The sequence below is a fragment of the Ambystoma mexicanum genome, chromosome 13 (genome assembly GCF_040938575.1).
Source record: "Ambystoma mexicanum isolate Mex_15411 chromosome 13, UKY_AmexF1_1, whole genome shotgun sequence".
In the NCBI taxonomy this organism is placed as follows: Eukaryota; Metazoa; Chordata; class Amphibia; order Caudata; family Ambystomatidae; genus Ambystoma; species Ambystoma mexicanum.
Genome location: NC_090938.1, coordinates 104025807 through 104052299, shown reverse-complemented (window position 1 = coordinate 104052299; position 26493 = coordinate 104025807). Strand labels below are relative to the sequence as shown.

Below are 26493 nucleotides of genomic sequence, written 5' to 3'. Positions count from 1 at the left end.
CTTTCTGACACCCCACACTGCTTCTTAGTGTGTGTGTGCTGTCCAATTAAATGCAAGCAGTGTGGATGTCGACACGCTCCTACTAGACAGAGTTGCAGTGAGCCCTCTGACACCCTGGCTCTGGAATTGAGGGTGTGTGGGGACAGTATGTCTCCTGACAAATGAAATGCAAGCAGTATGAATGGCGACACACTCCCACTACACTGAATTGCAGTGAGCCTTCTGACACCATGCTTCTGGAATAGAGAGATAGAGGGTGTGTGTGGACAGTGTGTCTGCTGTCCACGGAAATGCAAGCAGTGTGAATGTTGACACACTCCCACTACAAAGAGTTGCAGTGAGCCTTCTGACCCCCGACTCTGGATTAAAGGGGGATGTGTGTCTGCAGTCCACTGAACTGCAAGCAGTGTGGTCGGCGACACACCCATCGCACAGAGATGCACTGAGCCTCCTCTGAGCGCCTGTCGCTTCCCATTTCACACTGAGCCTGGCAGTGATATATATTAATGTCCCATGCACTGCCCGTTTGGGGGGTGGGCATCACTTCTGAGAAAAGCAGCCCCTTTGGGGGTCTGGGCACGCCGGCGGGCAGGTTCCGCCTCGAGCCGTGCGCTGATTTGAGGGATGGCGAAATCCTGCCTCGTGGCTGCTCCGTTGCTTTGATTTTGTGCATTTGGGCATCAGGCTGGATCTGGGAGGAGGTGCCGCCTGGAACCCCGCCTTGCCAGCAAATAGATTCCTCTCCTCGCGGACGAGAAGCTCCTCACAGAGCATCGCTGGGATTGCAGGAGAGGCTGGGCTTGTGCAAAGTGCCCCTCCGCCCCCCCCCCCCCCCCACCGGGCTGCCAACCGGGAGCAGCGCTGGCAGGAAGGCGAGGGCACAGGCCGGGACCCTTTATGGATGGCTGCCGAGGGGGGACACTGACCTGCCAGGGAGGGGCTGCTCCACTCCCGTCCCTGCCTGCGGCTACTGCCCCCTGCGGCTCCCGTCCAGGCTGAGGGGGGCACGAGGGGGCTGAGGATGCCGGTTGGGAGATGAGTGCCACCAAAGAGGACAATGCCAAGCTGTGCCAGAAGGCACTGCACATTGTCGCAGACCTCTGCCGGAAAAGGAGCGCCAGCCTGGACCTAGAAAGTTGCAGGGAGTTCCTGTTGCTGCCGTCCGACCAGAGCTTGAGTATAACCGAAGCAGGTAAAGTGGCCCCCTGCCTGCCTGGCCTCAGCCGATGTGTGGGGCCCCCACAGCTGGATAGACCCCCATATAATAAAGGCACGGCACTGCACCCCGCCCCTCCACCCAGAACAGTCCAGCGTGCATAGCAGATGCGTGTCTCTACAAACACACACATGGTCCGGTCAGTGTGCTGAGAAGCTGGACAGGTGTGATGTGTGTGTGCAAGCGGTGAGAAAGGCACGCTACTAGGGGCCACGTGCTGCCCACGCAATGCCCGTGTAAGATTCTGCGCCCACCAGGCCGTTTCCAAATGCAACGGGGTCTCCAGAACGTGTGCATGTGCCCGCCACAGGTGACTTGCATGCAGCGAGCCGTTGGCAGCGCGCAGGCTGCGTGATGCCCACGGAACGTCTGTGTGTGTGGGGGCGAGGGGGCTGCGTGGATGGCAGGGAGGGCCCAGCGGCTTCGTGCATGCACGCTTGAATTAAACACGGAGGGCTTGGGGGATTTTTGGTGGCACTGGTGGTGGCAGGGAGATGCATGGGCAGGGGTCTGGGCGCTTTCTCAGTTTCGGGTTGTGGGCTGGACAGCAGGCAAAGAGAAACATTGGCGAAGTGTGTGTTGAAAATCACTTTTCTTTTTTAAAGAAAGCATTTGGGTTTACAGGGGAGTTGGGGGATAGCGAGTTTCCAGAGGTGTGTCGGGGGTGGCAGCCAGACACACGGTTGAGTGGGGGGGGTTTTGTACACGCACTATTTATGAGAGCACACGCTCTGGGAATTCACACAGCTGACTGTACCCACTATTAACATATACCGCTCCCTCCCCCGTGAAACCACATCCACAGGGGTTCATACAAAACAGTTTGTTTCGCTACAGAAACATGCATTTTTTTTGTCTGAAAAGTGAAAGGGGCACGAGTTTTGGCACACACACATTTTTCGCAGCGCTTGGCGCCGCGCAGCGAGACTTCGCGGCTCTTACTAAGAGAGGGTGGGAGAGATATTAATCGGCTGCTGACACTAGGGGGACGCACAGGCTTGTGCGAGACAGCGGGCGAGCAAGCGGCGTGGCTGGCAGCGGGTGGAGTGCCCCCCACGCCTGGGAGGGTTAGTTCAGTGTTGAAGGCATACGAATTCCTGGTGCCTTGAAGTCGGAGGCGAGCTGTAATGAGCTGTACCCTGCTGCCATCCTGGGAACGGGTCACACAGCGGAGGCGAGATGAAACGCACCGTGAATTGTTTTTGCAGAATTTTTATAGCGCTAAATGCCAGCCTCCTCCGGCTTCTAAGCGCTGTAAGAGCAGGTGTCTTTTTAGAACACCTTTTGAAAGGCACATGTGAATTCCGGGGTAGTCGATCTTGTGAAGTCAGGGCCGCCTTAGAAGCCGCAGCGCCCCATACCTATTAAACACCAGCATGTTACTGGAAAGCTACCCACCTGAAGATTGGCTAGCCCCCATGAACTCAGGGTTAGAAACCCTAGAATGCAAAAGAAAAACACATGACGGATTACCAAATCCCCGGGAATTGGGCATGTCCTGGGAATGTGAATTAAAGGGGCAATATTTACATGTATGGACGAACTAGGTGTGTATACAGCGCGCACGAGTGCGGGGAAAGTAACGAGGGGACGCGTGTTGGGGCAGTGGGGTAAATTGTAGGTAAGAGATCTTGAGACCAGGGGAACAAGAGAAGAGTACAGTGTAAGAGGTCAGGAGACCTGGGTACAAGTAAAGCTTAAGAGATCTCGAGACCAGGGGAACAAAAGAAGAGCAACGTGTAAGAGGACAGGAGACCTGGGTACAAGTAAAGCTTAAGAGATCTCGAGACCAGGGGAACAAATGAAGTGTAAAGTGTAAGAGGTCAGGAGACCTGGGTACAAGTAAAGCTTACGAGATCTCGAGACCAGGGGAACAAAAGAAGAGCAACGTGTAAGGGGACAGGAGACCTGGGTACCAGTAAAGCTTAAGAGATCTCGAGACCAGGGGAACAAGTGAAGTGTAAAGTGTAAGAGGTCAGTAGACCTGGGTACAAGTAAAGCTTAAGAGATCTCGAGACCAGGGGAACAAATGAAGTGTAAAGTGTAAGAGGTCAGGAGACCTGGGTACAAGTAAAGCTTACGAGATCTCGAGACCAGGGGAACAAAAGAAGAGCAACGTGTAAGAGGACAGGAGACCTGGGTACCAGTAAAGCTTAAGAGATCTCGAGACCAGGGGAACAAGTGAAGTGTAAAGTGTAAGAGGTCAGTAGACCTGGGTACAAGTAAAGTTTAAGAGATCTGGTGACCAGGGGAACAAGTGAAGTGTAAAGTGTAAAAGATCAGGAGACCTGGGTGCAAGTAAAGCTTAAGAGAGCTCGAGACTGGGGGAACAAGTGAAGTGTAAAGTGTAAGAGGTCAGGCGACCTGGGTACAAGTAAAGCTTATGAGAAAGCTTATCAGATCTCAAGACCAGGGGAACGAGTGAAGTGTAAAGTGTAAGAGGTCAGGAGACCTGGGTGCAAGTAAAGCTTAAGAGATCTCGAGACCAGGGGAACAAGTGAAGTGTAAAGTGTAAGAGGTCAGGAGACCTGGGTACAAGTAAAGTTTAGGTGAGCTTGAGAGCAGGGGAATAAGTGAAGTGTAACGGGTGGTCAGGAGACCTGGGCACAAGTAGAGCTTAAGAGATCTTGAGACCAGGGAACAAGGGAAGTGTAAGGGGTGGTCAGGAGACCGGGGTACAAGTAAAGCTTTAGAGGTCTTGAGACCAGGGGAACACGTGAAGAGTAAAGTGTAAGAGATCAGGAGACCTGTGTTCAAGTAAAGTTTAGGTGATCTTGAGAGCAGGGGAATAAGTGAAGTGTAAAGTCTCATAGGTCAGATGACGCGGGTATAAGTAACATTTAAGAAGCAGAGATCATGATATTCAGGTAACAAGTAACGTCTCAGAGGTCAGATGATCTGGGTAAAATAAGCTTTAGGAGGTCTTGAGACCAGGGGAACAAGAGAAGTGTAAAGTGTTAGAGATCATGAGACTTGGGTACAAGTAGAGCGTAATAGGTCATGACACCAGGGGAACAAATAAAGTGTGACGTGTAAGAGGTCAGGGGACCTGGAGAACAAGATACGTGAAAGAGGTAATGAGAACTGGATACAAGTTAAGTGTAAAGTTTAAGATTTGTTGAGACCTGGGTATAAGTAAACTGGGAAGTGTAAGAGGGCTTGAGAATTTTATATAAGTAAACTGTGACATGTAAAAGGTCAAGCAACCTAGGTACAAGTGAAGTTTAAAAAGCCTTAAGTCCTGTGCAACACGTTAAGTGCAAAGTGCAAGATTGAAACCTGGGTACAAGGAAACTGTGAAGTGTTAGAGGTCCTGGGATCTGGGTACAAGTAAAGATTAATGTTTTAAGAGGTCATTATACCTTGGTACCTTTAGACCTGGAACCAAGAAAGAGGTCATAGGATCTTAGCACAAGTAAAGTATACAATGTAAGAGGTCATGAGGACTGGGTACAAGGAAAGTGTAAAGTAAGGTCATTAGACATGAGTGCAAGTAAACTGTAAGAGGCCTTGGGATCTGGGAACAAGTAAAGCGTAAGAAGTCATGAGATGTGGGTACCAGTACAGTGCAAGAAGTCACGATACAGGGAACAAGTAGAGTGTAAGAGGACAAGCAATGGGGGTACAAGTAAAGTATAATGTGTAAGAGGTCGTGAGACCTAAGAACAAGTAAAGAGGTCATGAGACCTGGGAACAAGTAAAGTGCAAAGTGTAAGAGTGGGTACAAGTAAAGTGTAAAGAATAAGAAATCTTGAGACCTGGTAACAAGGAAAGTGTAAGATGTCAAAAGACTGGGTACCTGCAAAGTGTTAGAGGTCATGAGATCTGGGAACAAGTGAAGTGCTTAGTGTAAGGGTGGGTACAAGTAAAGTGTAAACAATAGGAGATCTTGAGACCTGGTAACGAGGACAGTGTAAGATGTCAAAAGACTGGGTACCTGCAAAGTGTTAGAGGTCATGAGATGTGGGAACAAGTGAAGTGCTTAGTGTAAGGGTGGGTACAAGTAAAGTGTAAACGATAGGAGATCTTGAGACCTGGTAACAAGGAAAGTGTAAGATGTCAAAAGACTGGGTACCTGCAAAGTGTTAGAGGTCATGAGATCTGGGAACAAGTGAAGTGCTTAGTGTAAGGGTGGGTACAAGTAAAGTGTAAACGATAGGAGATCTTGAGACCTGGTAACAAGGAAAGTGTAAGATGTCAAAAGACTGGGTACCTGCAAAGTGTTAGAGGTCATGAGACCTGGGAACAAGTTAAGTGCACAGTGTAAGAGTGAGTACAAGTAAAGTGTAAACGATAGGAGATCTTGAGACCTGGTAACAAGGAAAGTGTAAGATGTTAAAAGACTGGGTACCTGCAAAGTGTTAGAGGTCATGAGATCTGGGAACAAGTGAAGTGCTTAGTGTAAGAGTGGGTACAAGTAAAGTGTAAACGATAGGAGATCTTGAGACCTGGTAACAAGGAAAGTGTAAGATGTTAAAAGACTGGGTACCTGCAAAGTGTTAGAGGTCATGAGATCTGGGAACAAGTGAAGTGCTTAGTGTAAGAGTGGGTACAAGTAAAGTGTAAACGATAGGAGATCTTGAGACCTGGTAACAAGGAAAGTGTAAGATGTCAAAAGACTGGGTACCTGCAAAGTGTTAGAGGTCATGAGACCTGGGAACAAGTTAAGTGCACAGTGTAAGAGTGAGTACAAGTAAAGTGTAAACGATAGGAGATCTTGAGACCTGGTAACAAGGAAAGTGTAAGATGTTAAAAGACTGGGTACCTGCAAAGTGTTAGAGGTCATGAGATCTGGGAACAAGTGAAGTGCTTAGTGTAAGAGTGGGTACAAGTAAAGTGTAAACGATAGGAGATCTTGAGACCTGGTAACAAGGAAAGTGTAAGATGTTAAAAGACTGGGTACCTGCAAAGTGTTAGAGGTCATGAGACCTGGGAACAAGTTAAGTGCACAGTGTAAGAGTGAGTACAAGTAAAGTGTAAACGATAGGAGATCTTGAGACCTGGTAACAAGGAAAGTGTAAGATATCAAAAGACTGGGTACCTGCAAAGTGTTAGAGGCCATGAGACCTGGGAACAAGTTAAGTGCACAGTGTAAGAGTGAGTACAAGTAAAGTGTAAACGATAGGAGATCTTGAGACCTGGTAACAAGGAAAGTGTAAGATGTTAAAAGACTGGGTACCTGCAAAGTGTTAGAGGTCATGAGATCTGGGAACAAGTGAAGTGCTTAGTGTAAGAGTGGGTACAAGTAAAGTGTAAACGATAGGAGATCTTGAGACCTGGTAACAAGGAAAGTGTAAGATGTTAAAAGACTGGGTACCTGCAAAGTGTTAGAGGTCATGAGATCTGGGAACAAGTGAAGTGCTTAGTGTAAGAGTGGGTACAAGTAAAGTGTAAACGATAGGAGATCTTGAGACCTGGTAACAAGGAAAGTGTAAGATGTCAAAAGACTGGGTACCTGCAAAGTGTTAGAGGTCATGAGACCTGGGAACAAGTTAAGTGCACAGTGTAAGAGTGAGTACAAGTAAAGTGTAAACGATAGGAGATCTTGAGACCTGGTAACAAGGAAAGTGTAAGATGTTAAAAGACTGGGTACCTGCAAAGTGTTAGAGGTCATGAGATCTGGGAACAAGTGAAGTGCTTAGTGTAAGAGTGGGTACAAGTAAAGTGTAAACGATAGGAGATCTTGAGACCTGGTAACAAGGAAAGTGTAAGATGTTAAAAGACTGGGTACCTGCAAAGTGTTAGAGGTCATGAGACCTGGGAACAAGTTAAGTGCACAGTGTAAGAGTGAGTACAAGTAAAGTGTAAACGATAGGAGATCTTGAGACCTGGTAACAAGGAAAGTGTAAGATGTCAAAAGACTGGGTACCTGCAAAGTGTTAGAGGCCATGAGACCTGGGAACAAGTAAAGTGTATGAGGTTGTGAGACGTGGGCACATTGAACGAGTGAGTGCACCCAGCAGGAATAAAGTATTCTGGATGTGGGGGCACAGTCAGGATGCCAGCTCAGCCCACACCCATGAGACCGAGTTATCTAAAAGTTAACTACTGCCAAATAAAGCAGCCACTGCCTTTTTGTATTGACAAAAGTTGTCAGATTCTGTCTTTGCAAAGGATGCTTTAAATGGGGGCAGCAGTTTGGGAGGGGGAGACGTAAGGGGAAGAAAACCAGGGAACAGTAAAACTCTATTGCATGTGTAGTGCACGTGTAACAGAAGCTTATGTAAACGGTGCTGATTACTTGACTTGCACTCACTGGGCGAGGGCCTGGGCAAACCAGGGTTCTTACTAGCAAGTGCTTCCATGAAACGAAAAAGTGATACCCTGATAAATGTCTTTAAGGCCAATAAAACGTGGGTTTGGAATGACTGCTTGCAAAACCCAGAAATGGGGACCCCTGGGGGAGGAGAAGATGTAGAATGGGGGGCTCGGCACCTCAGTGCACAACTAGTAACACAATGGGCAAGGAAGAAGCAGTGTGAACTATCTGTAGAAACTGAAAGTCATTCTCAGTGAAACAAGGTAACGGGAGACTTTATGCACACACAAGAAAGGATGGCGACTCAAGGCAATGATTAGCCACACCAGGGATGCGGCTCAGAAGAGCTTTAGTACACGTGAACGGGCTCTTCGGAATCCCTCTTCTCTGGTCCTCAGGGTTTGGAGCTGGAGAAGCTCCCTTACAGGCTGCAGCTCAGCAGCGGGTAGAGCTTCCTCGGCGGAGTCCCCACAACTGCAATTAAGTGTGAGTGCAGGATGGAGCAAGACAAAAGGGAAAGGCCTGAGGGTGCAGGATGGAGCAAGAGAAAAGGGCAAGGCCTGAGGGTGCAGGATGGAGCAAGAGAAAAGGGCAAGGCCTGAGGGTGCAGGATGGAGCAAGACAAAAGGGCAAGGCCTGAGGGTGCAGGATGGAGCAAGACAAAAGGGCAAGGCCTGAGGGTGCAGGATGGAGCAAGACAAAAGGGCAAGGCCTGAGGGTGCAGGATGGAGCAAGAGAAACATGTCTAGCTCGGAGCACAGCTGGATTCAGTACCAGGCTCCCATTAAGAGGATCTGGAAAGCACCGGCTGGCACAGCAACAGGCTCCTACAGAAGGGGCAAGACAGATGTGCCAAACCAGGGCACGACTCAGCGTGCTAACAGTTTGGCAACATATCTATGACGGGTTCAGCGGGTTCAGGAATGATGTATCAAGTCCCAGACCCCAGGTGAGGGTGCAATAACTGTACACTTTTCATACAAAATGTAGGGCTGGAAAGCTGGAAAAAAATCAAAACAATATCTGAACATTATTATTATTATTATTATTATTATTATTATTATTATTATCATTATTATTATTATTATTATTATTATTATATTTATTTATTTAGTGCAGACCTAGCTCAGAGAAGCAATGGAGCGCTTTGCAGAGGTATACAATACATAACGGGGCGCTTAGCAGAGCTATACAACAGTACAGATGCATAAGGGAGTGCTTTTCAGAGGTAACAGAACTGCTACACAGCAGATGGGTGGGATACAGAGAGGCATCGAGTAGGGGTACAGCTGTACTAGGTCACGAGGAGGAGGGGGCGGGCGGCGTCTAGCGAGTCAGGTGGCGCAAGGGGTGATGCGATGACCTATGCGTTAAAGCTGAGAGATTCCTTGAAGAGGTGGGTCTTGAGTTTTTTGAAAGGTAGGAGTGTGGGGGCAAGTGTGACGCTGACATGGATGAGGTTCCATAGTCTTGCGGCATAGGCAGATAAGACTTGTTTTCTGGTCCTTTCTTTTTTTGCAGTGCCGGATTTCAAGTCTGTACGCATCCTGGCTTCTGGTGGTACTCTGTACGCCGGAGATGCTGAGTTTCTGAGCAAGTTAGTTGGGTAACGTGAGGGTGACTGCCTTATAGATGATGCAGCAAGACTTGAAGGTGATTTGTGCATGCAGTGGGAGATAGTGAAGGTCAATGAGGGCTGGGGTGATGTGGTTGTTTCTGCGTAGACCCTTGATGAGGCATGCAGTTTTGTGTGGGACACTTCTCTGGCACACAAGGGAGGACGACGGGGGGCCTTCGAGGAGTGCATTGCCCAAATTCAGGTGAGATAGGACCAGTGCTTGAACAGTGGAACTAAAGCTGTCTGGAGGGAAGAAGGGCTTGACTTTCCACAGGAGGGAAATCTGATACCAAGCTTTCCGAGCTTTCTTAGATATGTTTACCTTGTCAATGTGGAACCAAAGGGACCTGGCACAGAAGGTAAGCTCTGGTACAGGGGTGGCTGTCATAAAGGATGTTGAGGCTGTCGTTGACCACCTGTATGGTTGCTATCTCTGTGCTGCATCTGGGTCTGAACCCAGATTGGTAGGTTTGGATGCGATTTTTGGTGTCAATGTGTTGCTGCAGTTGCGTGGCTACCACTTTCTCGATGATCTTTCATAGGTAGGGAAGATGGGACGATAGTTACCTAGGATGTCGGGATCCAGAGTGGGTTTCTTTAGTAGAGGAAGGATTTGTCCTGTTTTTAGGGTTGATGGCAACGTGCCTTGAGTTAATGAGTGGTTGATGATCTCCAGTTAGGGAAGGAGAGATTCTGCTGGGAGGGTCTTGAGGATGGGGGGATGTTGTCTGTACACAATGTGGCTTTCAATGCGACTCAGGTTTCTATGAGGTCCTCTGTCGAAAGTGTCTTGAATTTTATCCATGGTGTGGAGATTTCACGAGAAAGGACATGAGGTGGGTCTGTGGATGCAGAGCTGATGTCTATGTGCTGTTGAATCTTGCTGATTTTGTCAATGAAGAAGGTGTTGATGGCGGTGGATTTTCCAATGGGGTGTGGTATGGCAGGGGCGGGTAGCGGGTTGACGCAGTGCTTGACCGCTTTTGAGAGGGCTCTGCTTTTGTTGTCAGCTTCTGCTATGGTGTTCTGATAGTTGGAGGCATTGGCTGTGTTGATGAGTTGTCGGCGGGGGGGGGCTCTGTGTTCCTTGAGTAGCGCCAGGTCAGTTGCGGCCCTGGAGCAGCGCCAGGTTTTCTCTTGTTTCCTGCTAACTCTTTTGCTGAGGTTGAGTTCTTGCATGTACCAGGGTGCTGCTGGTTTTGGTTTGCAGGTGCGCTGCTTCAGAGACTCGTGTCAGTCGATGGAGGCTGAAAGGGTGGTGCTGTGTGCTTCCAGAAGAGAGTCACAGTTTAGCTGGGGTGTTTGGTCCATGTCAGAAAGTGGTGGGCGAGGTCTTCCATGAGATCTTCCACCAGGAACTTCTTGAAGGACCTGAAGGTTTGTCGGATGGTTTTCTGCTGGGATAGCTTGATTAGGGTGTTGTGCAGGATGTTGAAAGGCACAGCTAGGTGGTAAGACCAGTCCAGCGTGAGCGGAGAGCTGTAGTGGAGGGAAGACAGTGCAGTGATGATTAAGTCGAGAACGTTACCTTTCTCGTGTGTTTCGTCTTTCGTGTGCTGTGTGAGGCTCTGGGTGTCAAGAAGAACAAAGGTAACAGAGTTCCTCAATGTTTTATGATAAAAATAAATTGAATTCTTAATGAGCTAAAACATCCACCAATGCCAGCCGTATCCCCAGAGCAGTAAAAGATCAGAGATGGGGGGTTTCTCTTCCTCCTCCCTCACATGCCAAGAAGTCTGCAAAACATGTTAATGTTAAATGTAGGAGAACAACAGTTGGCCAGAAGAATAGTTATGGATGAGAAAACACAGGTTAGTTGTAGGGACCGAGGAGTGTTGGTGGCTCAGATGGATTGCAGAATTCTGTGCTGAGGAAAGTTTCAGCTCTGCCGAGTCATTGCCGAAGAGAAACACGTCCATTCAAATACACGGCTCTCCATGTAGTTCAGTGCACATTTAAAGCAGACTATTTCTCATCATTCATTCAATGTGAACACACAGCTATCATTGCCCACCTACATGGTCACTTTGTCATCCGCTCTTCCATCAAGGCCTTGTCTGGAAGCAATTTGAGGCTACCCCTGAAGACACACAATGCTATGACAAGCCTGCAAGGGTCTGGCAGAGGCCGCGGGGGTGGGGGGGGGTTCACAGACCACTGCACCTGCGTTGCAGATGTACTGTTCCTACCACCTATGCTTCGCAGGGTGCTTACCATGAGGCAGAAGCACCATGTGTTTGCTGTCGCTGCTATGTACTTTTGACTAGCATGTGACATATTCCCATAGCTTCTAAGCCCTGCAATAACAGGTATTATTGCTACTCTATTTGAAAGGCACTTCTGAACAACTTGAAAGGCTATTCCTGTACGTGCTGCGGGATTCGAACTGGTGAAATGCAGGCTGGTCTTTTTGTTGGAAAGCAGCATGGTGTTTGCGAATTATCCACCTGGACCTTAAATCCAGGGCTACAAGGCTCAGAATGCAAAGAAAAAGAGGACTGAATTACAACATGGGGGCATGCTGGCATGTGACCTCCTGAGGGCATATTTACATTTAAAGGATGACTAAGCACGCGTGTATGGGTATGATGACAGACATGGTTACCCTACCATGACATTTTTAGAAACGATGCTATTGGACACATTGCGGGTTCAGCGTGAAGGCGGTGCTAATTCCGTGGGGATTAATTATTGCACCCCCCGTCCCCCCCGTGTGCAGTGGAATTAGTGCCAAATTATGAGGGCATGCGTGTGCTTCCCAGCCATCAATGGTACTAGGAATGGCGTTCAGCTGAGTTAGTGAAAAAACAATATTGAGTGGTAAAGTCCCTACTTGAGGCAGAATTTGGGTTGCCGATGGAAAAGTGGAGGAATTAGCAATTGGTAATTCCGCTGGCAACGTTAGCACCAAGCAGAAAACGCGTCATCGCGCAAAGGGAATCTCAGTTGTGGACCCCTTTCAATCCTCTTAAAACCCCATCAGAGAGTCCCCTTAATGAGTCATAATGTTCTACTGAATACACACAAGCGGAATAATCTGGCATGTTGAAATTGTCACACAAAAAAAGACTGGTGTACACGATACGCACGTGTCGCAAGGGCACCTGCTGTCTGACGGAGACACTGAACTCCTGAATTCAGCAGGCCGAAGGTACGCTCAATACCAAGCCTGTCGCTCATGTGTGCCGCATTGTGCGCCACCGCCGGTGCCCTCAGTAGGCTTTGGGCAGGTGTCATCAGCCGCGTGAGCTGCCGATAGCAGGAGGCAATGTGGACGTCTCTTGGTGGTGGAACAACCAGCAGGTGTACCCAGCAGTCACAGCAAGGTGGCCTACATTTCAGCGAATGTACACATGGCAACATTGATTTTCCCATCATTGCTGGCTGGGCTCCTCAATTATATCCTGCTTCAGGGATGAGGTGTGACCTGCCTTTCAGAACCCGGGGACTCTGCCATGTCCAGCATCACTGACCCCCAGCAGATGTAACATGCATGCACTGCTAGTGAGTGGCTAATGGATGTGGAACCTGTGCACCTTTAGCACAGGGCGCTCATGCACGTGCTCAGATGTGTTGTCAGATAATCGCGTGCACTTTGTGATAGTGTCCATGTTCGTAGGAATTGCCCTTCAGGGGGCGCTGTCCGCTTTATGTCAGTGTTGCGCTGTCATCTACCATAGGAATATTGTGCTTTGACTTGAGAACATATGGCTTCCCTATGCATTTTGGGACCCGTAGTTCAATCGCGGTACATGTGGGATGGTTCCATGTGATCTTAGCCAAAACTGAAATAACAAACATTTTTGACGAATCTAAAACACCGAAAAAATACTGTTTTATTTTTTCATTTGGGGTTCTCCCTAAGCCGCCCATTTCCGTAGGTCTATAACCACACCCCAAGCACCTCCCCACCCATTTTAATCCCTTACCCCATCCCCCATATGTATTTGTAATAAAAATGTTAGTGTTTTTTTCGGTATTGTAGGTGTGTTAAAAAAGGTAGTGGTGATTTGAAATTCGTTAACGTCACTGGATACCCTGTGGGATTAGGCTTTGACGCTGCCCGGCATGGTCTTGTCAGATGGTGTTGGACTTCTCATGTGTTGTGTCAGGCGGCAGATACTTCATGCACACGGCTGTGGCATGCTATGCATAATGAACATCCCTCACAGTTATTCCATTATTCCTACCCTTCTCACTTGTGGACCCGGTTGCAGTGGTTTGATGTTGTTTCTACTTACCAGGATCCAGGCCCACTGGCCCCTGGGAGACTCCACGTACTTGCTGGCAGTGTACTGTTATGCAGGGCCATGACATCATGGCTCAAATTTGGAAAACGAGCTCTGCAGTGGTTCACAGGCAGGTCTGCATCGGTTACCAGTCATTTGGTCGAAAAAAAAGGTAGAATTTTTTTTCATTTTTTTTTATGGGGGGGTTTTCCCCTAGCCCCCCTTTTTCTTTATCAAAAATATTTTTTAAGCAACCAAAACTTTAAAAAAATATATAAATAAATAAATAAAACAATTCGACCTTTTTTTTTCCGACCATTTTGATTCGATCAAATGGTCATTCGACCATTTATTTTCGACCATTTGACCGGACACCGTCTGCATCATGTCGCCTGTACATTCAGGGAATGCTGTTGTTTCCTGTTCCGGAACACCACTTGCTACACCTCTGGGGCCGGCGGGTGCATTCATTTGACATCTGTACAGCCTAGAGAAGCAATGATGTTAGGGAAGTGGGAAGCTGCATTGAATTGTCTCTTTGTCGCATTTACCTCTGCAGGGGTGTTGTACCGGCAGATGTGCTGCGGTACATGTTGCTTGCGTGTATCCAGCACCTGTCCAAGCACTATTGAAAACGTGGCTTGTGGCATGTCATGCAGCAGGCCCACAGTGTTCTGGAAAGGGCCTGTAAAAAGAAAGTGCAGCACCGACACGCATTTCACTAGTGGTGGGATGGCTGTTCTTATAATGATCCTGCTCGGTAAATCTGCCCGTACCAGGGTGAGTAGCTCAGCAATAGCCTCCCATTTAAGGCAGTACCCAGGGTGATGGCCTGACCCTGGGAATGGGTGCTCTCCCTGCCAGGCATCTCCTCCATCTTTGGGCAGGTTGTACTCTATGTTGTTGCTGCTGCGCACGTGTACATATCGCATGGTTTGCTACTGCTAGTGGCTGCATGGTTTAGGGAAGTGGGTTTTGGAGAAGGTGTGGACATTGCATACCCTTTCAGGGCCTACTGGGTGCACCGATGGCTTCATTTCCATCAAATGCATGCAATTGCCGTCAGCCGCCAGCTCCTGGGTCAGTTACTGCACTTTTTTGATGGAATTGCTACCTGTTTTAGTGGTATATCAGAATTATTTCAACTTGTAATACCATGGAATTACCATTTTTATTTTTGGGCGCTACTTCCCCTGACAACCCCGGGGGAATTACTACTGGTTCTTGCTGGTAATTCCCCTGATGCTAAATCCTCCAGGGGAATTAGCACCGGGGAGAACTATTGCCTAGTTTCAGTTATCTTTAATAAAAGAGGTGGTAATTCTGTTACTGCCCCTTTTTGCCTCAACCACCGAACGTGTGAAGTAGACCTCTGCTCTGAGGACTGAAGGAGGACAGAGGAAACATTGAGAGAGGGGGGACTGGAGGAGAAAGTGGCAAAGTCATGGACGGTTCTGGAGGCCTAGACGTGCCTCTGAGTGGACCAGAGGGCACAGACATGGCCTCTAAGCACCTGAGAGGAACAGACGGGCATTGAAGCGACAGCTCCCTGTGAGTTGTTTGTGTGTGTCCCAAGTGGGAGAAGGAGAGACTGTTGCGAGATTGGAAACCCACGTTAGAGAGAGGTTTGCAGCCAGCCATTGGAGTGGAATGGTAAAACCTAGCAGGAAAAGGAGGGCAGGCGACAAGGGAAGGTGTCTCAAGCAAAGCCTGGTGTCATTGGGGACATTAGTGCATGTAGAAAGGTTTTCGATGGACGCAAGTTCCGTTAGCCCATTGTATTGAAAAGAGAAACGCTACATGCTGGAACTTGAAGGAAACGTTCAGAGAGCTTAACGAGAATCAAATTGCAAGGAGAAACGCCACATGCTTGACATTGGACCGAAGTTCAGAAAGCTTATTGAGAAACGGATTGCAAGGAGAAATGCCTCATGCCAGAACTTGGAGGGAAAGAAAGTTCAAAGAGCATATTGAGAAACAGATTGCAAGGAGAAATGCTACTCAATAGAACTTGGAGGGAAAGTTCAGAGAGCGTATTGAGAAACAGATTGCAAGGAGAAATGCTACATGCTGGAACTTGAAGGGGAAGTTCAGAGATCGCATTGAGAAATGAATTGCAAGGTAAAACGCTACATGGCCGAACTTGGAGTGAATTTAGAGAACTAATTGGGAAACGGATTGCAATGAGAAATGCTACAAACTGGACCTTAGAGGGGAAGTTCAGAGTTTATTGAGAACCAGATTGAAAGTAGAAATGCTACATAACTCAACTTGGAGGAAAAGTTCAGAGAGCAGATTAAACAGATTGCAAGGAGAAATGCTATATGCTGGAACTTAGAGGGAACGTTCAGTGAGCGTAATGAGAAATGGATTGCCAGGAGAAAGGCTACATGCCGGAACTTGGAGGGAAAGTTCAAAGAACGTATTGAGAAACACATTGCAAGAAGAAATGATACACGCCGGAACTTGGAAGGAAAGTTCAGAGAGCATATTGACAAACAGATTGCAAGGAGAAACGCTACATGCTGGAACTGGAAGGAAAAGTTGAGAGAGCGTAACGAGAAACAAATTGCAAGGAGAAACACCACTTGCCTGACCTTGGACGCAAAGTTCAGAAAGCTTATAGAGAAACAGATTGCAAGGAGAAATGCTACATGCCAGAACTTGGAGGGAAAGTTCAAAGAGCTAATTGAGAAACAGATTGCAAGGAGAAATGCCACATTCTGTAACTTGAAGGGAATGTTCGGAGAGTGGATTGAGAAACAGATTGCAAGGAGAAACGCACATGCTGAACATGGAGGGAAAGTTCAATGAGCATATTGAGAAACAGATTGCAATGAGAAACACTACATGCCAGACCTTTGGGCGGAAAGTTCAAAGAGCGTATTGAGAAACATATTGCAAGGTAAAACGCTACATGCCGGAACTTGAAGGGAAAGTTCAGAGAATGTATTGAGAAATGGATTGCAAGGAGACTCTACACACAGGAAGTTGGACAGGAAGCTCATAGCATATTTTGAAAAATGGATTGCAAGGTAAAATGTGTCCAGTGGAACTTAGAGGGTAAGCTTATAGAGTGTATTGAGACATTGATTGCAAGGAGAAACACTACATACTGTAACCTGGGGAGGAAGTTCAGAGAACGTAATGAAAAATGGATTGCAAGGAGGAATGCTACACACAGGAACTTGGAGGGAAATTTCAGTGAGTGCATTGAGAAACATATTTCAAGGTGAAATGCTACATGCCGGAACTTGGAGGGAAAGTTCAGAGACCGTATTGACAATCAGATTGCAAGGAGAAATGCTAACTGCCGGAACTTGGAGGGAAAGTTCAGAGAGCGTAATGAGAAATGGATTGCAAGGAGAAACTCCCGGAACTTGGAGGGAAGTTCAAAGAGTGTATTGAGAAACAGATTTCAAGGAGAAATGCTACATGCCATTATTTGGAGGGAATGTTAAGAGAGTGGATTGAGAAACAGATTGCAAGGAGAAAGGCCACATGCCAGAACTTGGAGGGAAAGTTCAAAGAGCGTATTGAGAAACAGATTGCAATTAGAAACACTACATGCCAGACCTTTGGAAGGAAAGTTCAAAGAGCGTTTTGAGAAACATATTGCAAGGTAAAACGCTACATGCCGGAACTTGAAGGGAAAGTTCAGAGAAAGTATTGAGAAATGGATTGCAAGTAGAAACTTTACACTCAGGAAGTTGGACAGGAAGCTCACAGCACATTTTGAAAAATGGATTGCAATGTAAAATGTGCCCACTGGAACTTAGAGGATAAGCTTATAGAGTGGTTTGAGAAATGGATTGCAAGGAGAAACACTACATACTGTAACCTGGCGAGGAAGTTCAGAGAACGTAATGAAAAATTGATTGCAAGGAGAAATGCTGCACACAGTAACTTGGAGGGAAAGTTCAGAGAGTGCATTGAGAAACATATTGCAAGATTAAATGCTACACCAGGACTTAGTGGTAAAGTTCAGAGAGTGCATTGAGAAACATATTGGAAGTCGAAATGCTACATGACGGAACTTGGAGGGAAATTTCAGAGAGTGGATTGAGAAACATATTGCAAGGAGAAATGCTAAACACAGGAACTTGGATGGAAAGTTCAGAGAGCGCATCGAGAAAGAGGTTTTCAAGGAGAATTGCTACATGCCGGAACTTGGAGTGGATGTTTAGAGAGTGCATTGAGAAACATATTGCAAGATGAAATGCTACACCAGGACTTAGTGGTAAAGTTCAGAGAGTGCATTGAGAAACATATTGGAAGTCGAAATGCTACATGACGGAACTTGGAGGGAGCGTTCAGAGAGCAGATTGACAAACAGATTGAAAGAGAAATGCTACATGCTGGAACTTGGTTGTAAAATTCAGAGACCGCATTGGGAAACAGGTTTTCAAGGAGAATTGCTACATGCCGGAACTTGGAGTGGAAGTTCAGAGAGTGGATTGATAAACATATTGGAAGGAGAAATGCTAAACACAGAAACTTGGAGGGAAAGTTCAGAGAGTGCATTGAGAAACATATTGCAAGGAGACATGCTACATGGCAGGACTTGGAGGGAAAGTTTACAGAGAGAGTGCAGTGAGATTTTCAATTAGAAAAACTACACATGGAAACTTGGAGGGAAATTTCAGAGAGTGCATTGATAAATGGATTGCAAGGTAAAATGCTGCATGCCGGAACTTGGAGTGGAAGTTAGGAGAGCAAATTAAGAAACGGATTGCAATGAGAAACGCTACATACTGGACCTTAGAGGGGAAGTTCAAAGAGGGTATTTAGAAACAGATTGCAAGGAGAAATGCTACATGACGGAACTTGGAGGGAGCGTTCAGAGAGCAGATTGATAAACAGATTGAAAGAGAAATGCCACATGCTGGAACTTGGAGGTAAAATTCAGAGAGCGCATTGAGAATCAGGTTTTCAAGGAGAATTGCTATATGCCGGAACTTGGAGTGGAAGTTCAGAGAGTGGATTGAGAAACATATTGGAAGGAGAAATGCTAAACACAGAAACTTGGAGGGAAAGTTCAGAGAGTGCATTGAGAAACATATTGCAAGGAGACATGCTACATGGCAGAACTTGGAGGGAAAGTTCAGCGAGCATATTGAGAAACCTATTGCAAACAGAAATACTAAACATAGGATCTAGGAGGGAAAGTTTAGGGAGTGTATGAGAAACATTGCAAGAAGGAATGCTACATGCCGGTACTTGGAGGGAAAGTTCAGAGAGTGCATTGAGCAACATAATGCAAGAAGAAATGCTACATGCCGGTACTTGGAGGGAAAGTTCAGAGAGTGCATTGAGCAACATAATGCAAGAAGGAATGCTACATGCCGGTACTTGGAGGGAAAGTACAGAGAGTGCATTGAGCAACATAATGCAAGAAGGAATGCTACATGCTGGTACTTGGAGGGAAAGTTCAGAGAGTGCATTGAGCAACATAATGCAAGAAGAAATGCTACATGCCGGTACTTGGAGGGAAAGTTTACAGAGAGAGTGCAGTGAGATATTCCAAGGAGAAAAACTACACATGGAAACTTGGAGGGAAAGTTCAGAGAGTGCATTGATAAATGGATTGCAAGGTAAAATGCTGCATGCCGGAACCTGGAGTGGAAGTTAGGAGAGCAAATTAAGAAACGGATTGCAATGAGAAACGCTACATACTGGACCTTACAGGGGAAGTTCAAAGAGGGTATTTAGAAACAGATTGCAAGGAGAAATGCTACATGACGGAACTTGGAGGGAGCGTTCAGAGAGCAGATTGCCAAACAGATTGCAAGGAGAAAGGCCACATTCCGGAACTTGGAGGGAAAGTTCAAAGAGCGTATTGAGAAACAGATTGCAATGAGAAACTGTAAATGTCGGACCTTGGAGTGGAAGTTCAGAGAGTGGATTGAGAAACATATTGGAAGGAGAAATGCTAAACACAGAAACTTGGAGGGAAAGTTCAGAGAGTGCATTGAGAAACATATTGCAAGGAGACATGCTACATGGCAGGACTTGGAGGGAAAGTTCAGCGAGCATATTGAGAAACCTTTTGCAAACAGAAATACTAAACATAGGATCTAGGAGGGAAAGTTTAGGGAGTGTATGAGAAACATTGCAAGAAGGAATGCTACATGCCGGTACTTGGAGGGAAAGTTCAGAGAGTGCATTGAGCAACATAATGCAAGAAGGAATGCTACATGCCGGTACTTGGAGGGAAAGTTCAGAGAGTGAATTGAGAAACATATTGCAAGGAGAAATGCTACATGCTGGAACTTGGAGGGAAAGTTCAGAGACCATATTGAGAAACCTATTGAAAACAGAAATACTAAACACTGTATTTTGGAGGGAAAGTTTAGAGAGTGCTTTGAGAAACATATTGCAGGTCGAAATGCTAAATGCAGGAACTTGGAGGGAAAGTTCAGAGAGCATATTGAGAAACCAATTGCAAACAGAAATACTAAACACAGGATTTTGGAGGGAAAGTTTCAAGACTGCATTGAGAAACATATTTCAAGTCGAAATGCTACATGCCGGAACTTGGAGGGAAAGTTCAGAGAGTGGATTGAGAAAAATATTGCAAGGAACGATGATACATGTCAGTACTTGGAGGGGAAACTCAGAGGGCGCATTGAGAAATGGATTGCAAGGTTAAATGCTACATGCCGAAACTTGGAGTGGAAGTTCATAGAGCTAATTGAGAAACGGATTGCAATGAGAAATGCTACATGCTGGAACTTGGAGGGAAAGTTCAGAGAGCATATTGACAAACAGATTTCAAGGAGAAATGCTAACTGACGGAACTTGGAGGGAAAGTTCAGAGAACATGTTGACAATCAGATTGCAAGGAGAAATGCTAACTGCCGGAACTTGGAGGGAAAGTTCAGAGAGCGTAATGAGAAATGGATTGCAAGGAGAAATTCCCGGAACTTGGAGGGAAGTTCAAAGAGTGTATTGAGAAATGGATTGTAAGGAGAAACTCCCGGAACTTGGAGGGAAAGTTCAAAGAGTGTATTGAGAAACAGATTTCAAGGAGAAATGCTACATGCCAGAATTTGGAGGGAATATTAAGAGAGTGGATTGAGAAACAGATTGCAAGGAGAAACACTACATGCCAGACTTTAGAGGGAAAGTTCAAAGAGTGTATTGAGAAACAAATTGCAAGGTAAAATGATACATGGCAGAACTTAAAGGGAAAGTTCAGAGAATGTATTGAGAAATGGATTACAAGGAGAAACTCTACACACTGGAAGTTGGACAGGAAGCTCACAGCACATTTTGAAAAATGGATTGCAAGGTAAAATGTGCCCACTGGAACTTAGAGGATAAGCTTATAGAGTGGTTTGAGAAATGGATTGCAAGGAGAAACACTACATACTGTAACCTGGCGAGGAAGTTCAGAGAATGTAATAAAAAATTGATTGCAAGGAGAAATGCTACACACAGGAACTTGGAGGGAAAGTTCAGAGAGGGCATTGAGAAACAGGTTTTGAAGGAGAATTGCTACATGCTGGAACTTGGAGTGGAAGTTCAGCGAGCGTAGTGAGAAATGAATTGCAAGGAGAATTGCTACACAGTGGTTTTATTTCGGCATCAAACTTTCAGATGGCATAAAACATATTTTTTATCTCCTGTAGAGAGTACTTTATTTCCGTTAATATATGTTTTCTTTCTTCCCTCCAGTCAATGAATCCCTTTTGAGGACACATAAATCTTCAAGATAAAGATCGGTCTATGGAAGCAAAAGCAGAGAATGTGTCAGCGGAATAATACTTTGTAACATTGTATATACAAGTAGTATGTTGAGTGTGTAACATATGGCAAGAACCTGCATCAAGCAACCCATGCTGAGCGTGTAACTCAGGGCAAGAACCTGCATCAAGCAACCTATACTGAGTGTGTAACTCAGGGCAAGAACCTGCATCAAGCAACCCATACTGAGTGTGTAACTCAGTGTAAGAACCTGCATCAAGCAACCTATACTCAGTGTGTAACTCAGGGCAAGAACCTGCATCAAGCAACCTCTACTGAGTGTGTAACTCAGGGCAAGAACCTGCATCAAGCAACCTATACTGAGTGTGTAACTCAGGGCAAGAACCTGCATCAAGCAACCTATACTGAGTGTGTAACTCAGGGAAAGAACCTGCATCAAGCAACCTCTACTGAGTGTGTAACTCAGTGTAAGAACCTGCATCAAGCAACCTATACTGAGTGTGTAACTCAGGGAAATAACCTGCATCAAGCAACCTATACCGAGTGTGTAACTCAGGGAAAGAACCTGCATCAAGCAACCTATACTGAGTGTGTAACTCAGGGCAAGAACCTGCATCAAGCCACCTACACTGAGTGTGTAACTCAGGGCAAGAACCTGCATCAAGCAACCTATACTTGGTGTGTAACTCAGGGCAAGAACCTGCATCAAGCCACCTATACTGAGTGTGTAACTCAGGGCAAGAACCTGCATCAAGCAACCTACACTTGGTGTGTAACTCAGGGCAAGAACCTGAATCAAGCAACCCATACTGGGTGTGTAACTCAGGGAAAGAACCTGCATCAAGCAACCTATACTGAGTGTGTAACTCAGGGCAAGAACCTGCATCAAGCAACCTATACTGAGTGTGTAACTTAGGGCAAGAACCTGCATCAAGCAATCTATGCTGAGTGTGTAACTCAGGGCAAGAACCTGCATCAAGCAATCCATACTGAGTGTGTAACTCAGGGCAAGAATCTGCATCAAGCAACCCATACTTGGTGTGTAACTCAGGGCAAGAACCTGCATCAAGCAATCTATACTGAGTGTGTAACTCAGGGAAATAACCTGCATCAAGCAACCTATACCGAGTGTGTAACTCAGGGAAAGAACCTGCATCAAGCAACCTATACTGAGTGTGTAACTCAGGGAAATAACCTGCATCAAGCAACCTATACCGAGTGTGTAACTCAGGGAAAGAACCTGCATCAAGCAACCTATACTGAGTGTGTAACTCAGGGCAAGAACCTGCATCAAGCAACCTATACTGAGTGTGTAACTCAGGGCAAGAACCTGCATCAAGCAACCTATACTGAGTGTGTAACTCAGGGAAAGAACCTGCATCAAGCAACCTCTACTGAGTGTGTAACTCAGTGTAAGAACCTGCATCAAGCAACCTATACTGAGTGTGTAACTCAGGGAAATAACCTGCATCAAGCAACCTATACCGAGTGTGTAACTCAGGGAAATAACCTGCATCAAGCAACCTATACCGAGTGTGTAACTCAGGGAAAGAACCTGCATCAAGCAACCTATACTGAGTGTGTAACTTAGGGCAAGAACCTGCATCAAGCAATCTATGCTGAGTGTGTAACTCAGGGCAAGAACCCGCATCAAGCAATCCATACTGAGTGTGTAACTCAGGGCAAGAACCTGCATCAAGCAACCTATACTGAGTGTGTAACTCAGGGCAAGAACCTGCATCAAGCAACCTATACTGAGTGTGTAACTCAGGGAAAGAACCTGCATCAAGCAACCTCTACTGAGTGTGTAACTCAGTGTAAGAACCTGCATCAAGCAACCTATACTGAGTGTGTAACTCAGGGAAATAACCTGCATCAAGCAACCTATACCGAGTGTGTAACTCAGGGAAAGAACCTGCATCAAGCAACCTATACTGAGTGTGTAACTCAGGGCAAGAACCTGCATCAAGCCACCTACACTGAGTGTGTAACTCAGGGCAAGAACCTGCATCAAGCAACCTATACTTGGTGTGTAACTCAGGGCAAGAACCTGCATCAAGCCACCTATACTGAGTGTGTAACTCAGGGCAAGAACCTGCATCAAGCAACCTACACTTGGTGTGTAACTCAGGGCAAGAACCTGAATCAAGCAACCCATACTGGGTGTGTAACTCAGGGAAAGAACCTGCATCAAGCAACCTATACTGAGTGTGTAACTCAGGGCAAGAACCTGCATCAAGCAACCTATACTGAGTGTGTAACTTAGGGCAAGAACCTGCATCAAGCAATCTATGCTGAGTGTGTAACTCAGGGCAAGAACCTGCATCAAGCAATCCATACTGAGTGTGTAACTCAGGGCAAGAATCTGCATCAAGCAACCCATACTTGGTGTGTAACTCAGGGCAAGAACCTGCATCAAGCAATCTATACTGAGTGTGTAACTCAGGGAAATAACCTGCATCAAGCAACCTATACCGAGTGTGTAACTCAGGGAAAGAACCTGCATCAAGCAACCTATACTGAGTGTGTAACTCAGGGCAATAACCTGCATCAAGCCACCTACACTGAGTGTGTAACTCAGGGCAAGAACCTGCATCAAGCCACCTACACTGAGCGTGTAACTCAGGGCAAGAACCTGCATCAAGCAACCTATACTTGGTGTGTAACTCAGGGCAAGAACCTGCATCAAGCAACCTATACTTGGTGTGTAACTCAGGGCAAGAACCTGAATCAAGCAACCCATACTGGGTGTGTAACTCAGGGCAAGAACCTGCATCAAGCAACCTATACTGAGTGTGTAACTTAGGGCAAGAACCTGCATCAAGCAACCTATACTGAGTGTGTAACTTAGGGCAAGAACCTGCATCAAGCAATCCATACTGAGTGTGTAACTCAGGGCAAGAATCTGCATCAAGCAACCCATACTGGGTGTGTAACTCAGGGCAAGAACCTGCATCAAGCAATCTATACTGAGTGTGTAACTCAGGGCAAGAACCTGCATCAAGCAACTGCTGAGTGTGAGAAGGATGAATTAACGGATCTGGTCAAGAAACGGTCAAAAATGGCTTTATTGTTTTAGATGACTTTGGCTGAGATGATGTTTTCAGGGCACGATGCACAGTGCATTTTGGCCATAGTCTCTTCCATGTCATGGTTGGAGATTGAGTAGAAGAGGAATTTGATCTGATTGATATGAGGGGCTTGTTTTAAATTTTTCCTTGATTTTATTATGAGCCAAGGCAAGTTTATCTGCAAAGGCCATCTATACGTCACCACAGTGTTGATCTATTGGGGAGATAGACAGGGAGAATGCTGTAGGTTTCTCTAGATGTTTTAAAATTTCAAAGAGTTTTCCGAGAGTTGTTACTGGCCTTGTTTATTTGCTCATTGATAATTTCTTTCGTTCTTTGTGTTCAATATAGTTAGTTTCTATGATCGTTCCAGAGTCTTCCAGGTGGCTTTATTTGCGGCAGTCAGACTTTTTAACCAGCGATATTCCACACATCTTTTTTCTTTTTTCAAATGTGTGAGGTCTACGGTAAACCACTTTTTGTGGTCAAAATTTTCCCAGACCAATTTTCTTTTCAGAGGACCTGTATCATTTAACATCCCTGTCAGTGCACTATTATATGGTTCAACCAGCCTCTCCAGTGTATCTAAGCAGGTCGTGGAACACATAATGGGCCTCATTCCGGGTTTGGAGCTAACCATGGAGTAATTAGCTCCATAGTTGCCTCCGAAACCGTCCCAAATCCGGCATGGTGAATGGAGTGATTACCGGTCCATTCCAGGGTTGGAGGGACCGGTAATTTCCCATTCACCTTTTGCCCTTCCCCATTCCCATTTCTGCCCCATAGGGCTCAATGGGAATGGGGAAGGAGGTAATTACGGCACCATAAATGACGGTACCGTAATGACCTCCGGGGTACCTTTGCTGGTCCCGTACTTAACTCCTGCTAAAAGCAGGAGGTAAGGAAGGACCCGCAAAGGGAACGTGGAATACGGAGGTAAGGGATTACCGGCATCGGCACCCTTACCGGTGCCGGTAATTCCTTACCTCCAACCTCGGAATGACCCCCAATGTTGTTTAAGCAGCTCTGGAGATCAGAGCGTTTATCTCTTTTAAGGTTGTGACTGGTGACATATTTGGGGGCATTAGTCGGGTTCCTTGGGATGTCCTGGAACTGGATGGTAAAGTCGATTGTATAATGATCTGAGCAGAGACAGGGGGTGGTATTCTTAATGATAAGATTGAGATTTCTAGATGTGACCCAGGCTAGTATGTTGCCTTTATCTGTGGTTGGCTTATTGGTGTGAACCTGATTCCCGATGTCTTCTAAGACTTTTTCCAGGGCCACGGCTTCCTTGTCCTTGGTGTTGTTATGCCACCGGTTTAGGTCTCCTAAGAATAGTAATGAGCAGTTTGGGCTTTTTGTAGATTTTAAGATTTGTCCAATATCTTCGTTAAAATTAGTCATGTCCGTGTGAGGTCGACAAATTAGGATGAGATTCAAGCAGCTCCAATGTGTAATAGTGAGTTTTAATTGCATAATCTCGCATTGGCTGCATTGGTTAGGGACTTGAAAGAATTGACATATTACTATGGATATAATGGCAACTCCCGCCACCCCTACGCCTGTGGCCATGGTCTTGATTTTTGCAGGTGATGACGTAACCTTCGGGAGTGGACATATCTATCATAGGGCCGCTGGCCTCCATGATCCAAGTTTCTGCCAAGCAGAAAATATCCAGGTCGTCGTGTAATATGTAGGCCCTCATTACGACCCAGGCGGTAAGTTACCGCCTGGGTCGTACCCTTACCACCATGGCGTAAACTATGTTTACGCCATGGTGGTTGGCGGATTTACCGACCCATTCCAAGGTGAGTGGGGCGGTAAATCCCCATTTCCCATTTTACCCTTCCCCATTCCCATTTTCGCCCCATAGGGCATAATGGGAATGGGGAAAGGCGATAATTACGGCACCGTAAATTACGGTGCCGTAATTATCGCCAAGGTCCCTTTGCGGCATGGATTTTAACGGCTGCAAAAAAGCAGCCGTTAAAAGCCATCCCGCAAAGGGAACCTTGTAATCAGGCGTTAAGGGTCGGCGCCGTTTACGGCGCCGTAAACCCCTTAACGCCTGAGTCAGAATGAGGGCCGTAGTGTTGGATATCAACTGCGTGATTGCTGAGTGATCTCGTATTGTGGAGTGCTGTTTTTCTTGGGTGGGATTCCAGGTAGGCCTTCTTTCTATTTCATTGAATGCATTAAGGTAAGGTATATTCAGGGACGTCATTTCGGGGTTGCCAGAGGTCACAAGTGCGACCTCTGAGGTCTTCCTTGCGACCTCTGTGGTCTGCCTTGTGACCTCTAAAAAAAAAATATATTTTTATTTTTTGTAATGCAACAAGCTCCTGGGCTGTGGCAAACACCATGTGGCTCTTTGTTTCTGGTGTGGC

At 46.3% G+C, this 26493-nt stretch overlaps 1 protein-coding gene across 1 annotated transcript in view; it reads left to right on the top strand.

The window, feature by feature from the left end:
• Window positions 1-523: 523 nt before the first annotated feature.
• Window positions 524-26493, top strand: part of SYT6 (synaptotagmin 6) — an 843909-nt gene continuing 817939 nt past the window's right edge. Inside the window, exon 1 of the mRNA XM_069633389.1 lies at window positions 524-1192. Within this exon, the coding sequence (XP_069489490.1) occupies window positions 1036-1192 (157 nt within the window). The 5' untranslated portion in view covers window positions 524-1035. The remainder of the gene's footprint in view (window positions 1193-26493) is intronic.